Genomic DNA, 15,466 nt, shown 5'->3' with positions numbered 1-15,466 from the left:
TTCCATCGTCACTTTGATTAGTTGAGCCGTGCAGTGATGCCAAACTATTGTGATGAGGCTCTTTGTCTGTGTTTAAATAATATATACACAAATATTATGTGTCACTCTGATTGCACATTTCCTTAGTAACGTGAACTCCACCAATCAGTGACGGCATTCAAGAAAGAGCTTGAATGTCCCATAGGCATAGAAAGCTAGACGCCTCCATTGGCTCTGGGGCGTCTGTAAAAAAGTCCAGGCAATTTTTAAGGCAAGCTTCCAGAATTATGAAGCACAGAACGGGACGTTTGGTAGTAGGCCAATCAGAGGCGGGACTCCCTCTTTCCTTACTCCCTTGCTTTGGCAATGTAAATGTTTGTTGTTTCCTCATGCCAATAAAGTTCCTTTGAATTGAATTGAAAAGACACGCTGTGATTGGGCAGTAGTCACTTTTAGTGGCAGCGTGCCTTCCACACTTCCGCCTGTCCTTTTTTACAGTGACTCCAATGAACTGCAGGTATCTAGCTTTTTATTTCTATGCAATGTTACAAGAAGACCCAGTAGATGGCAGAAGAGTACTTTCTTCAGTTGTCCATCAAATGGAAAATGGACTTGAATATTGCTCTTACAAAATGTAAGTTATGGGTTATCCAGATGTCTATTGTCGTGTTATCCAGATGTGTCTTGTTGTGTAATCCAGACGTGTATTGTTGTGTTATCCAGTTGTGTGTTGTTGTGTAATCCAGATGTGTATTGTTGTGTTGTAGACAGGCTGGTGTGTTATCCAAATGTGTATTGTTGTGTTATCCAGGTGTGTGTGTGTGCGTGCGCGCGTGCATGCATGTGGTTGGCCATACACTCCTCTTCATGATGTCATCTCAATGACTTTGATGAAGGGGAGGGGCTTGCTGGAAGAGGAAGTGGAGGGTTTCAGAGGTTTGCTGTGGAAACAGAAAGGAATAAAATTCACCGGATCATCCAGATGTGTAATGTTGTGTTATCCAGGTGTGTGTGTGTGTGTGTGTGTGTGTGTGTGTGTGTGTGTGTGTGTGTGTGTGTGTGTGTGTGTGTGTGTGTATGTGTGTCCCTGCGTGCGTACGTGCATGTGTGCATGCCTTTACCTGTAAACAATGTGTGGGTTGAGCTCTGATGACAGATATGAGTTTGACCTTTGGCCCTCCAGGAAGTAGTCCATCTGGTCGTGCATCTGGCGGTTCTGCACACGCACAGAGGAAAGACGGCAGTTATGACACATCAAATAAGAAGAAAATAGTCTGCACACCAAATGTGCTGTTCCCAGTTTTAGAGTTTATTTGGTGTGCAGACTCTTTTTCTTATTTACAGTATACTACTTTTAGTCCAGCACCCAGCCTACAGGGCTTTGGATGTGCATGTCTTTTCTAGCTGTTTGTCAGCCTTTATTTCGAAGTTATGACACACCACACACTCACACACTTATTTATGCACTTGGGTGGAGGTCAAAAGGTTGTGGAGCAAGGCAAGGCCAACTCCACCCTCTTCGGTGGAGTTGGCTGGTTTAGCAGACAGTCTGAGAATCCAATCCACTTTTCCCTCCCTTGTGACACCCCTGCTCACTAGAGTACATGTATAGCCTAATGACAGACACACGGCGCTCCTCAAACCACAACGTTCTCACCTCAGACATCAGGAACGCCACCTTCTCCTCCAGCTCCCTGATCACCCGGTCTCTCTCCTGGATCACCGTCCGAGAGTTCTGCAACTACACGCACGCACGCACGCACGCACGCACGCACGCACGCACGCACGCACACACACACACACATACACACACACACACACACACAGAGAGAGAGAGAGACTTACACACGGTTGCACAAGGTCTATGACCTGAAGATAGACACAATCTGTTATTCACCTAATACAAATTACAAGTCAATTCATACACTGCGTGGGAAGATGAATGAACGTTTTAGAACAAATCGCTTCCGTTTTGTAAATTATGATTATACATCTTCTTGACAACCTCGGGCGGTCCTAAACATTCCACCAATCAGCTCAGCGATATGCCATGTTGTGAGTTTGTAGATCTGCTATCTTTTGGTGCGTGCTGGAAACTACTAAAACATGTCAAATATTATTATTATTGGTCCCCTCTACACTAAATCTCTTTGTCACCACACATCCTGTAGTGACCTAGCTTGTAGCTTGACTATTTCCTTTCAGTGTTCACCTATTCTCTTCAAATGCTCACCTTTCATGACTTGATACAATGCAGAAATCATGAAAAGTGTCTAAAACAAGCACACACTGTGTGTGTGTGTGTGTGTGTGTGTGTGTGTGTGTGTGTGTGTGTGTGTGTTACCTGTTCAATCATGTGTCTGACTTTCCTCTGCTGGCTCTTCAGCATGTCGTCCAGGTGGTGAATCTTCTCTTTCAAGATGGCCACTTCCTGCTCCAACCGCTCCGCCCTAAATATATTTATATATATATTATAAAACATTTATAAGCAATACAAACAATACAATACAACTGCGTTTATAAAACAATACAACTGTATTCATAAAACATTTATAAACTGTGTGTGTGTGTGTGCGCGTGCATGCTTGCGTGTCTAGACAAGTGCGCTGCCGACTCACCGCTGTTCCGCCTGCGCGCGCCCCTCCTCTGAGGTCCCCCGCAGGTCTTTCAGTTCGTTCTCGCGCTGGTGCACGGCGTCCCGCAGGGCGGCGCTCTCCTGTTCCATGCCTCCCAGCAGCCTGTGGAGCTCCTCCATCCGCTGCGCTCTCTTCCCGCTCTGCTCCTCGCTGCTCCTCAGCGCCTCCTCCTGGTCGGACAGGCGCTGGCGCAGCGCGTTGCCCTCGGCCTGCGGGGGGGAAAACGGGCAAGCGCCGTTCTCATAAACGCTGGTTCATCCCATTAACCCAGTAAAGGAGTAGTTCAACCCCCCCAAAAAAGGGACTTATTTTCAATTCAATTACACACCCCACGAGGCCTTGGATTCATTGTTTTTATGTTGCATTCCTAAGTCAATAATTTGATGGCTTAGTCTCATTAAGTTATTGGCTTGAGGAATGCGACAAAAACTTAAAAAAAAATCTTCATGAATTCAAGGCTTGTAATTGATAGAGGCTTGTAAGTGTGTAATTGATAGAAAATTTGTTTTGGGGTGAACTACTCCTTTAAGATCGATTCTACAAATGTCTTCTAAATCAGTTATACACAGTCATCTGAAGGGGGGGAAAATGCTATATCAGTCATTCTCTATGTGCTGTCTGTGTAACTGTGCATGCATTTGTGAGTGTGTGTGCGTGCGTGCGTGCGTGCGTGTGTGTTACTGTACCTGCAGTTTCTCTCTCTCTTCCAGGTGTGTTTTTTCTGTATCTTGCAGCTGTGCGTACAGACGTTTGCTGACCTCCCTCAGTCTCTCTGCCTCCTCCGTCACCTCCTGTACACCACACACAGACATCCTAACCTTTATTTAAACCAGGGAACATGAACACCTCCAGTCTAACTTTGATTTAAACCAGGGGACATCAAAGAAACTCTTTTTATTTTTTAAGGAAGGGACACAGACGTAATTAGTTTTACTATCGAGCAATTCCAGCCGGCAGATTTGTCGCACTGGGGTGTCGAACTCACACTGGAAGTTTGGTGAAATAACACTGGAGTCTATGAGAGCCGACTGGACAGCTTAGAACCAGGGACGTGCTGGGCCCCTGATTCAGCCCGGGAAAAAGAGTTGTAGAGGCCCTCATTGCGCGCTATCGAGAGAGATCTCTCTCTATAGCGCTGCCGCTACTCAAAGATTTGCCATTTCAGATCATGACAAGTGACAAGCCAGTGGGCCAATTACATGAATTAGGCCTTTATTTCGCTGTTGTCGGGTGGAAACCTTGTATGTCCAAAACCGTTTGTTTTGTATTTATCATTTCAAAAATGATTTAAACTAGTGAAAACAGCCGATCTACAAGCACACAACGCCTCGCGGTGCGAGGCGTTGTGTGCTTGTAGATCTGCTGTTTTCACTACTTTTGTGCAAACAGTTTAATTTTTACTTTTGTGCAAACAGTTTAATTTTTTCCAAATGGCCCGGCCTGGACCAGCCCGAGAATGAACCGGCCGTTCGGGAGTTGTCCCGCTTTTCCCAATGGCCAGCACGTCCCTGCTTAGAACTATTGAGACCATTATAAAATACTCTACAAATGAAAGAAGACATGTTACACTTTGCTTTCAGCCGAGTTTCTTTTCAAGGTGTACACTGTGTAATTGTATAGACTAGAGGTATCTGGGGTGTTTCTGAACGTGCCAAGTATCGCAAGACTGTGCACTGCTTCCTGTCTTGCAACCAAATCTCACAATACCTCTGAGATACTATGACACAGAGTACAGTGTTGTTTCACAGTAGCAGACTGCATCACATTCACACCTAAAATCACACACTGCCAGGGGGTTTCCTGCAGGGACGTGCTGGCCATTGGGAAAAGCGGGACAACTCCCGAACAGCCGGTTCATTCCCGGCCGGTCCAGGCCGGCCATTAGGAAGCCCTGCTTCATCATACAAGGCCGTTGCACAAAAGTAGTGAAAACAGCCGATCTACAAGCACACAACGCCTCGCACCGCGAGGCGTTGTGTGCTTGTAGATCGGCTGTTTTCACTAGTTTAAATCATTTTTAAATGATAAATACAAAACAAACGGTTTTGGACATACAAGGTTTCCACCCGACAACGACGAAATATAACTCATGTACAGTAATTGGCCCACTGGCTTGTCACTTGTCATGATCTGAAATCGCAAATCTTTGAGTTGCAGCAGCGCTATAGAGAGAGATCTCTCTCTATAGCGCGCAATGAGGGCCTCTCCAACTCTTTTTCCTGTGCTGAATCAGGGGCCCAGCACGTCCCTGGTTTCCTGCATTGGAACAACTTTGCTTCCCACCACAGTTGTTTTCATACCACCAGCAGGGAAACACAACAGAGCCCATAATATCAGTTTGGCCCATAAAACCGCCATTTAGTTGACTTTTCCAGACATCGGTATCGACCATTATCTAGTCGACTGTGTCCCCATTTGTAACCACTTTCAAACTGATGTCTTTATGTTTGGCATGCCATTATGCACAATGGAGCGTTGTTTGTGTGTTGCTTGTATATCCGCTATGTTTGAGAACCTTTGAATAGGGCCTGGGAGAGCAGGGGCCGTTAAGAGAGACAGATCAGTTTAAGTCTGATGTCATGGAAGAATGTGTGTGTGTGTGTGTGTGTGTGTGTGTGTGTGTGTGTGTGTGTGTGCGTGCGTGCGTGCGTGCGTGCGTGCGTGCGTGCGTGCGTGCGTGCGTGCGTGCGTGCGTGCGTGTGTGTGTGTGTGTGCCTGTGCGTGTGTGTAACATCATGAGACAGCCTGAGGCAGGGTGCATATCGTTTTGCAAACATGCAAATTATTCCAGGAACGGTAGCAGTGCGATGGATTGTGTGCTACTGTTGCTGTGTCATACTTCAGCTATTCATATTTAAACATGCATGCAGACACACACACACACACACACACACACTCACGCACACACACGCACACACGCACACGCAAACGCACACGCACACACACACATGCATGCACACAGAACAGCTGACCTGTGTGTCCAGCTTGGTTTTGTCAGGTCCAGGTGAGTGCTTGGTCCTGTGTGCACTAGCAGCACCCTGGAGAGAGAGAGAGAAAGAAAGAGAGAGTTGTATGGGTATAAATCAACCATAAATATACAATGATCCAGTGGTGTAAAGTAACTAAGTAAAGTGCTTAACATATCGACTGCCAGTTATTATTAATTAATTAATTAATTAATTAATGTGTCCGCCTCTGCCACGTGTTGAATACCTTATTTTCATTGGCAACTGGAACACACCATGTGACCATGATGTAAACAAAAAGCACATGGCCAGGCAGAGCGTCGTCTTTTCTTTCAACCAGAAAATAAACATTTTCATTATCACTGATAATGATATGTAAAACCAACCTTATTCTTGGCTGCCATCTGCTCCCGCAATGTCTTCAGGCTGTACCTCACCTAACACAAACAGCACATTCATTGATTGATTGATTGATTGATTGATTGATTGATTGATTGATTGATTGATTGATTGAATACTTTGCTAGCAGTTTGCAAAACAAAACAACAAAAAATTAAAAGTACAGTTCAATACAAGGTCTGCTAGGATTTGAAACCCAAGAAAGACTGTTTCCATTGGGGTCCTTTGTACTCAATTCAATGGAACATTTAATGACAGACAATTATAGATACAGTATATACTATTCAAAAACATCATATAAACAGTTAGAAATCAAGAGGAAAAAATATGTATAGTAAACAGTTGAAGGGAGGGTAGGTTTTGACTTTTTACAGAGGCCAGTATCAAATTGCAGCCACCTTTAAGTGCTCCTTTAAGGCTCTTTTGAATGAGAGTAGATATTTGCACTACTTTAAGACTGTTGGTAGGGCGTTCCACATTTCTGTGGCATAGCAGGGGAACAAATGTAACCCTTTGTTTGAGCCAAATCTGGGTTGAACATGATTATCGGAGCTGTGATTAGAAGGAGGTTAAGGTAGGTGGGAGTCTTTGTGGTGTAGCAAATCTTGTAGAACAGGTCCATTGCAAGTTGCTGTGCTCTCCTCTACACTGAGCCATCCCACCCTAGCAAAATGAGGAGCGGATAAGTTGTAGATCTAAGGCCAAGCAGTAGCTTGAACAGTTTGTTTTGGGATGTACTCTGGAGCCTTGCTTTTAAGGCCTTTGTGGTGCCATGAGGTGCATGCATAGTCAAAATAACATTCTATTCATTAATGTAGTAAAGTGAGGATGGATTTATTTAGTTTAGAGAAACTCATAACACAACCTAGAATGGAGCCTAGTTGCTAAATTTTGTGTGACATGAGGCCAAGTGGAATTAAATATATTGTCGTTGGCCATTTAAGGAAGCTTGTGCTTCAATTCCAAATGTACTTCAGGCTTAAAGAAGGACTCCACCAATTTTCAAACTTTCTTCATATAATTGGTGCTCACTAATCCTCATTAGCATTTCTGTCCATCTCAAGCCGTGAACTTTGAACTTGTGTTAGGGTGTGTGTGTGTGTGTGTGTGTGTGTGTGTGTGTGTGTGTGTGTGTGTGTGTGTGTGTGTGTGTGTGTGTGTGTGTGCGCGTGTGTGTGTGAGTGTGTGTGTGTGTGAGTGAGTGTGTGCGTTTGACACCGACCTCCTGAATGTGTGAAACTTCATCCGAAAGCATCTTGAGGCTCTGCTGGTGTTTGTACTGCTGCTGTCTGGACGCTTCTAGGTACACCTGACACGCACGCACGCACATACGTACGCACATACGCACACACACACACACACACACACACACACACACACACACACACACACACACACACACACCTTTTATTGTAAGTTAATACTTTGTCAAACAAGAATGACTCATAAAAGAAGCAAAAACTGGGATCGTGTAAATAGGCCATTTTCACTATTCACTTGAACATGTTTGTGTTTGTGGGTTTTACAAATATTGTAACAATGACTAAAAATAACCCTTTGTTAGTTTTTAAGCTACTTGTATGAACTAGGGATGGCCGTTTGGGTGTTATATGCGGTTAACTGTAAGGTGAGAATATTTCTATGACTTACAGCTGTAGATTATGTGTAACTGACGTCATATCTCTTATGACATACAGCTGTAGATAGATCAGATATGTGTAACTGACTGACTGTCCTTAGCCTACTTCAACACAGTGGACCAAGCCAAGCGTCTCTCTCCACAGAAGAGACAAAGTCCAAATATAGTCATACACTCATCTATCTGTCTGGAATGTTTTTCACTGCCTTCTGTGTTCGTAGAAGTCTCTGTATCGGCTACGCTTTCAGAGCAGCAGCTTTTATTTATTAAGAAAATTATAATAACTGAGTTTTACAGGGGGAAAGGAAGTTGCTCAAATTGTTACAATAAGCACTCAGGGGGAAGCAGTCATAGCCTTCGCCTATTTATGTCAATGAAGGTTCTTAATTTAACCCTGCAAGGCCCAGCGTTGCTTTTTGGCAACATTTTTTAAATCATTTTTAAAAAAACGTTATAATTCGTTTTCCTGTTCTTTTTTCACATTAACATCACCATTAAATCCTATTGTTTAGTATTACAATGCCATTGGCCACGATATTTGCATATAAATACCCCCCACAGAGAATGACATTCACACCTCCCAGAGAAGTTGAAATTCCAGCTTCTGGACGAACAACATCTCACTTTTTAACTGAAGCTATTCCTCACTAAAACATAAGTAAAATGCCTGTAATATTTTTTTTCGTGATCATTAGAATGTCTAGAACATGTACATGTTATTATTTTGAAAAATATCCCCAAAATGCAAATTAGAGCATGATTTATGATTTATGGCTATAAAACCTTACAAAACTATTATTATTTTTTTAACATTACATTTTCCTGTGATTAGGACTCCTACAACACCATCTGATTTTTTTTAAATTCTTTTGGTCCAGTAGAAATTAATTCGGGTCTTGCAGGGTTAAGTGCATGAAGCAACCCGGAGGTACCTTTATTCCTGGATTGGCTCCATTTGTGGGTCACAGACCAATTTTTATGAGTCACGACTCGAGTAAAAATCCCATATTCTTTTCTATCTGCTTAAGTATACAATAATTCCAGGTCCTAATTAAACATCAGAGCACCCACCTTGATGACCTCAACCTTCTCTTTCGTGGGTTTGACAGGCTCCGCCTCCGTGGTCAGAGCTGATCTCTCATTGGCTGGCAGCACCAGAGCTGGTGTCCTGTCACTGGCCGGCTGCACCAGAGCGAATGCTCGTCCAATGGGCTAGACAAGTCAGAGTAGAGAGGAATGAGGCTGGAGCAGTGGCGTGAATTTAAACTCCATCACAGCATGGGTGGATATGAACCCATTAGAGTTCTCAAATTCTGCCAGAACCCGACCCTACCCGATTCAACTCCACATGTTTGCCGATTCCGCAAATGTCTACTAAATAGTAAATACCTGACCTACGTTTTCTGGAAAACGGGTGGATGTCCAAAACTGTTGCTTTTTAAAATTATTATTATTTTACAATTGTGAGTAGCTGATCTACAAGCACACAACGCCTCGCACCACAAGGCGTTGTGTCCTTGTAGACACATTTGAAACTCAGAGATAGTTTTGTAAAAAATAATAATAATAGTATTAACGCTTCCAGTGCCAGCCCCTAGAGGGCACCAAAGAATGCCAGGGTTTGTCCCATAGGCGAGCGCATTAGCATCCGGGGACTCACGTTGCAGTGACGCACGTGCTCACGTTCGTGCACGTCATGGAAAGGTCCCGGATGAAAATGGCTACAGAATAGCTATTAGCATTTTGTCATTTAAAAGATCATTTTTAGGCGATTTCGCCGTAAATAAACCTCGCGCCACATCCCTAAAAACACAATCCAGAGATATGGGCCTCCAAAGATGTGGTTTTTCATTGGATTCGGCGGCAATTCGCGGCGCCGTTCGCGGCTAACGACCGGCATGGCGGCCCCCGGATTTGGAACACTGGATTTTAAATTTAGGCTCAGGCTTCAGAAGGCCTCGGATCATTTTATTCATTTCATTAAAAAAGCCGAACATAGGGGGCACGGTGGCGCAGTGGTTAGCGCTTCGCCTCACAGCCTGAAGGTCCTGTGTTCGACTCCCGTCGGGGGACGCTGTGGGTGCTGGGGGTGTGTTTCTCCTTCGCGTCATCAGCGCCCACACCCTAGGTGGGGTTGGCGATAGGGCCTCTCTGTGTGGAGTTTGCATGTTCTCCCTGTGTCTCCTAGGGTTGATACCCTCACAAAAACATGCAGTAATCCTGGTCTCAATAATGCCTCCCCCCGGCCAGCCGGGGCGCTTGATGGAGGGGAAAGGAACTGGTTGGAATAACGTGTTCCTTCCACGCGCTACGTCCATCCCGGGGAAATCCCCCCTGTCAGGTGAAAAGAAACAACTTGGACTACTCATGCATTGAAGGAAGCATGAGGTCAGTCCGTTGTCTCCCCAGGCGCGGCAGAGGGAGAGCAGAGCCCAGGATTACATAGGCAATTGGCACTGGGTGAAAAAATGGGTTGCAAAATCGTGGGATAAAAATTAAAGAAGTAAAAAAAAGCCGAACATGTTCGGGATAGGCACACTGGACGTCGTTCCGGAAGCGGCGCTGAACATTTGGTGAACATTGGGGGGCTCAAAAATGTATTTTAAACCATTTTTAATGGAATATATCGTCGGACCATGTAAAATGGCTAGCTGGCTAGCGTAGGACGAGCCAGGACCACCCACGACTCTACAAGCAGCTCAGGGTAAGTCAATTAATAAAAAAAAAATTGTATTGGATTGAAATAAAGCCGAACATGTTCGGGATAGGCACAGAATGAGTTAATAATAAACTTATGCTGCTATTTTTGAATATCCAAAGAATAAACTAATGGTTAATGCAGTTATACTTTAAAACAACGACAGCGATGCTTTCCCGGTTTTAACTCCATCGCAAAATGGGTGGAGATTAACAAAAAATCAAACCTCGGTTCGAAGTGGAGCGGTGAGTGTGTGTGTGTGTGTGTGTGTGTGTGTGTGTGTGTGTGTGTGTGTGCCTGCCTGCCTGCCTGCCTGCCTGCCTGCACAACAGCGCCCCTCCTTTAACTTGTGTGGCCACACAAGGTATTGCCAGGCTACAGACATACCCAGCCAGCCACATAGCCAGCCAGCCAGCCAGCCAGCCAGCCACAGACATACCTGTCTATTGGGAGCGCTTTCACCGCTCCAAAAAGCACTGATCTTCACAGTACTTGGAGATCAATGCTTTTTTTCCTCTTTTCAGAAAGCAACAACATTGATCCAACTGTTTCCGATAATGCCCAATACTTGCACCTGTGACTTGTCAACAGAAACACTGTGTGTGTGTGTGTGTGTGTGTGTGTGTGTGTGCGTGCGTGCGTGCGTGCGTGCGCGTGTGTGTGTGTGTGCTTGTCAAATGGACTCTTATAGGCCTGTAACTCTGAGAGTGTACGCATGGAACCAATAAGGAGTCCTTCAAACGCAAATGCTTGAGAACAACAACATCTGTAGGGTGGAGAGAAGTCAGAAGCAGAAGGGGGTTATGTAACATGTGGAGACTCCCTGTCTTCCCCATGGACCCCTTCATATCTCAGGCTGAACAATGGTTGTGTGTGTGTGTGTGTGTGTGTGTGTGTGTGTGTGTGTGTGTGTGTGTGTGTGTGTGTGTGTGTGTGTGTGTGTGTGTGCGCGCGCACGCGCGTGCATGCATGTGCGTGCATGCGTGCGTGATTGAGATGCCTGAGCGTTGTGTGTTTTCTGTCCTGGTAGCCATTGAGCTCCACAAGCTAGAATGACTCCTACCATGTTATTCTGTCCATTCCATTCCATCCCATTCCGTCCCATCCCCTCCTGTGCTGTCTGTCCTGTTCTTGGACTGACGGACTGATTGAACTTGAGCTTATTTTGCACACAGACTACAAAGCCTCTTAAGGAGAACTGTTGTAACTTGCATTGTTGCAGTGTTTTGCAAAAGTAGTGAATATTTCCTGTCTATAAGCCGGTGGGTGAGCTTTTAGATCATGTTTGAAAAATATTGCCAACATTTGGAAAAGCTCCTGTCCTCCCAAAAGGATGACACGTAACAGATTTGGACACACAAGGTTTCCACCTGATATCATTCAAATGCCCAGCTAACCGTTACGTATCAGTCTCATATCCACTGTTACAACAGTACATAGGTATACGGTACTTACAGTAGGTAAGACATATATATCACTTGCCCTGCCATTTAAGTAAAAACAGGTGTGAGGGTGTGTACCGTACCTTGCCTCCTGGTGGCTGTCTGTGGTCCTGCAGGGTCAGTCTCAGTCTCCGGCAGCCCTCCTGACAAAAGAGGACACAGAGTAGAAAGAGGAATGATATACGATGAAGCCACACAGAGAGAGCCTTATGGACAGACCCAGGCTAGACTGCAGGACAAAGTGTCTCTCTCACACTCTGTATGGCTGTATGGGAGAGACAAAAAGAGGGGTAGGGTGGGGGAGCTTACTGGAGACGCTCAGCCAATCAGAGCCTCCGAAATGGTTCATCTGGGGGGAACCGTGGGCAGGAAGTCAAGACGACATGGAGCATTTCAAAGTGTGTGTGTGCGTGTGCGTGTTTGTGTTCGCATATTTGTTGAGAGTGTGTCTATTTATGGCTTTATTTTTGTGTTCATTGTGTGTGTGCACACGCACGCACGCACGCACGCACACACACACACAGACAGTTATGAGGATGCGAGGGAGTTGCTGTGTCTTACATAACAGTTCATTCCTTTTAAGACTGACGTCAAAATGTCTAAACTCCCTTCAGATGGAAGACAGAAGGTCGGCCGCCAACCCCTAAAAACACGCACGCACGCACGCACGCACGCACGCACGCACGCACGCACGCACGCACGCACACACACACACACACACACACACACACACACACACACACACACATATAAACTCACATTTGACAGAGCTGTCTCATCATTGTTGTACATTATTATGCATTATTAAGAAGTGCCGTGTGAATGGAATTAATTTAAACATCAAACGAGTGGTTCTGGATCTTGGGCCATAACCAAAATGTCTTTTGGCGGGCCATGACGGCATGGTAATGGCAGATTTTAACACTTGGTTGCATGCTGAAAATAGCCCATCTTTAGTTCACCTCCAAAATGACTTTTTTTCTATTGATTACTCGCCTCATGGAGTTCAATATTTGTTTTGTTTTATTGTCACATTCTTAAGACAAAAATGTGATTATAGTAAATCTACCTCCATTGATTCCGGTTTGGGTCCCCCCCCCTGGAATCAACAGGGGTACATTTATTGTAATCAAGTGTCTTCTGTCCTGTACCATGTCCTGTTCTGTCCTGTGTGGGGAGAGAGATGGGGAGTGCCATGCAACAAAAGGCCGTCAGGATCGGGACTCGACCCCGTTCTCTTCATCTCTCTCTCAACTAAGGGGTCCTTGGCCTGCAAACGTTGAAGACCCCTGGTCTAGATAAGTCAGAGTAGAGAGGAGTGAGGCTCGAGCAGTGACGAGAATTTAAACTCCTTCATAGCATGGGTGGAGATGAACCCATTAGATTCCTCAAATTCTGCCAGAACCCTGATCCGACCCGTCATTTTCGGGCCGGGTAGGGCCATTTTAACTTGCAGGCATACATTAACTTTTTAGCATACATTTTAACTTTCAGGCCTGTTGAGAACTCTAGATCCCATTAAGGCCTAAGGCCTGTAAAACAGGTTGATGTCCAAAACTGGACATCAACCTAATAATAATTATTATTATTTTATGATTTTGAGTAGTGAAAATAGCTGACACACACACACAGTCCTGCGCTGTCCTGTAACAGCCTGCTAGAGGAGATAACAGCAGCTCTATGTTGCATAACACATTGATAAAGAGCAGTAAGCCGTTGTAGAGGTTTTATGAGCTGTGCATCCTCTCCACAATGAACACACACGCACACGCACACACACTGACATACACACACACACGCCGGAGAACAGGAAAACAATCAACGTGCAGCTAACGTCACAGATGTACAGCAGGCTGTGTCCCTGTTCTGTTTGTCCTGAGCACACACACACACACACACACACACACACGCGCGCGCACACACACCATTTCCGGGCAACTTGGGAGTAATGAACAATAAATAGACCTTTATTGATGCTGTGGGCCAAATTCTGTTGATCCTAACCCTAACTGCAGTAGAAACATGGGACAGATCCAGGTAGGAGGAGATACAGCTGGGATTCAAGTAAAGAGTAAAGTAAAATAAAATAAGAATAAACAACCAATACAGGGGTCTTCAACAGGGAGTCCGGGACCCCTAGGGGGTCCTCAGGGTTACTGACTCCAAATCTTTGTGTGATAGAAACCTTTTTTTTTTTCTTTTTTATATTAACCACTTGAACCCTAGCATCCATATTCTGAGAACTTTAGCCAAACATAGCAGACTGAGCTTGTAGATCGGCTAGAGCTTCAGTGTAGAGGGGAACAAGAGCAGACTAAGTACAGAGTGAAAGGTCATGTTCAATTAGTATTGACGGTTCAAGTGGTTAAATATCTGAAAACACAAATTGACATGATTCCAAAATACACTGATGATTGTGCTGTCATATTCTTTGAATATTTTTTACACGGATTCTATAAATGTCTTCTAAATCCTTCCAAGGTTTTTGAAAAACGCATGTTTCTATGTATGTCAGTTGTTCTCAAACTCTTTTGTCAAGGACCCCATTGCGTCAAGGAATTATAATTATGTATTTGACCGCTGACCCCCATCTCGAAATATCATGTATCAGGGACCCCCCCAGAAGCAAATAATATTTGAGTTACAAATGTTCACTTTAGAAAATATATAGGCCTATTCAAAGATTTGCACACATTTTCACGATTTTTCAAAAGCAGATATATAAGATCGCAGCGCTGCACCCGGTGCTGCTCTTTGAGCTTGTATATCTGCTATTTTTCAATAGCTTAAGTATAAAAATAATTCCAGGTCTTAATGGGGTTAAAGTGGTTAAAGTGTGGCCTGGTCATCTGCGCTGACATACAACATTGAAAGCAGGGAGAGTCATGTAGAAAATGTCATTCAGTGCTCTCAGGTTGCAAGCCCCTGGGTGCTCACGTAAAATAGGTCTTCAGGTGTGTGTGTGTGTGTGTGTGTGTGTGTGTGTGTGTGTGTGTGTGTGTGTGTGTGTGTGTGTGTGTGTATGTGTGTGTGTGTGTGTGTGTGTGTGTGTGTGTGTGTGTGTGTGTGTGTGTGTGTGTGTGTGTGTGTGTGGACAGGGAATTACTACTTTGTGGGGACCTCATGTCCCCACAAAGATAGTACAATCAGAGGAAAAAACCTTGTGGGGGCTTATTAATAGGGGGGGGGGGGGGGGGGTGTGCACAGTATCTCTGTAGCCATTAAACGAAACGGGTATTTCTTACATTGATGCTCCTACATATTATCATGCAAGCACCAGTTAAAGTTACTTTCCATCCCTCATATACTGTGTGCACAGTACACCCCATAACCCACACACTGCACATCATTTCGGAGCTCATATCTTTGTACGGGTAAGGGCTAGTTGTTTTAATTCTAAGAAGTTAAGGGAACATTTAATAATTATTTGAGCAGTACTACAATATGCTATACTCAAATAAATTAAGGGAACATTTTGTTCCCTTAAATTCTTTGAGCAGTTGTATTACAGCCAGGCATTTTAAATTTGTTGTGCCTTGGTCTCATATCTTTTTGCATGTATTTGACTGAATTTAGATAGGCCCAGAATAGACTCATCCAGTTGTGGAAAAATCCCCCCAAAACTGACATGTCAGATTCGAGTTCAATATGAAAACATATTTATTTGTTAAAGGCCTAATGCACATACTGTACAGGCACCTGAATAA

The 15,466-nt window shown here is 44.4% G+C and overlaps 1 protein-coding gene across 1 annotated transcript in view; it reads right to left on the bottom strand.

The window, feature by feature from the left end:
- Positions 1-344: 344 nt before the first annotated feature.
- The window catches only part of LOC308281848 (tuftelin-like), a 32,186-nt gene continuing 17,064 nt past the window's right edge, over positions 345-15,466 (bottom strand). Inside the window, exons 2-12 of the mRNA XM_080722171.1 lie at positions 11,843-11,902; positions 8,691-8,831; positions 7,203-7,289; positions 5,968-6,018; positions 5,588-5,653; positions 3,302-3,406; positions 2,598-2,824; positions 2,324-2,429; positions 1,637-1,720; positions 1,101-1,195; positions 345-920 (exon numbers count right to left, since the gene is read on the bottom strand). Coding sequence (XP_080578297.1) covers positions 845-920; positions 1,101-1,195; positions 1,637-1,720; positions 2,324-2,429; positions 2,598-2,824; positions 3,302-3,406; positions 5,588-5,653; positions 5,968-6,018; positions 7,203-7,289; positions 8,691-8,831; positions 11,843-11,902 — 1,098 coding nt within the window. The 3' untranslated portion in view covers positions 345-844. The remainder of the gene's footprint in view (positions 921-1,100; positions 1,196-1,636; positions 1,721-2,323; positions 2,430-2,597; positions 2,825-3,301; positions 3,407-5,587; positions 5,654-5,967; positions 6,019-7,202; positions 7,290-8,690; positions 8,832-11,842; positions 11,903-15,466) is intronic.

Source organism: Nannobrachium achirus (assembly GCF_963921795.1).
Source record: "Nannobrachium achirus genome assembly, chromosome: 3".
Taxonomy (NCBI): Eukaryota; Metazoa; Chordata; class Actinopteri; order Myctophiformes; family Myctophidae; genus Nannobrachium; species Nannobrachium achirus.
Note: the sequence above shows the minus strand (reverse complement) of the source record. Positions and strands in the feature narration are given on the sequence as shown.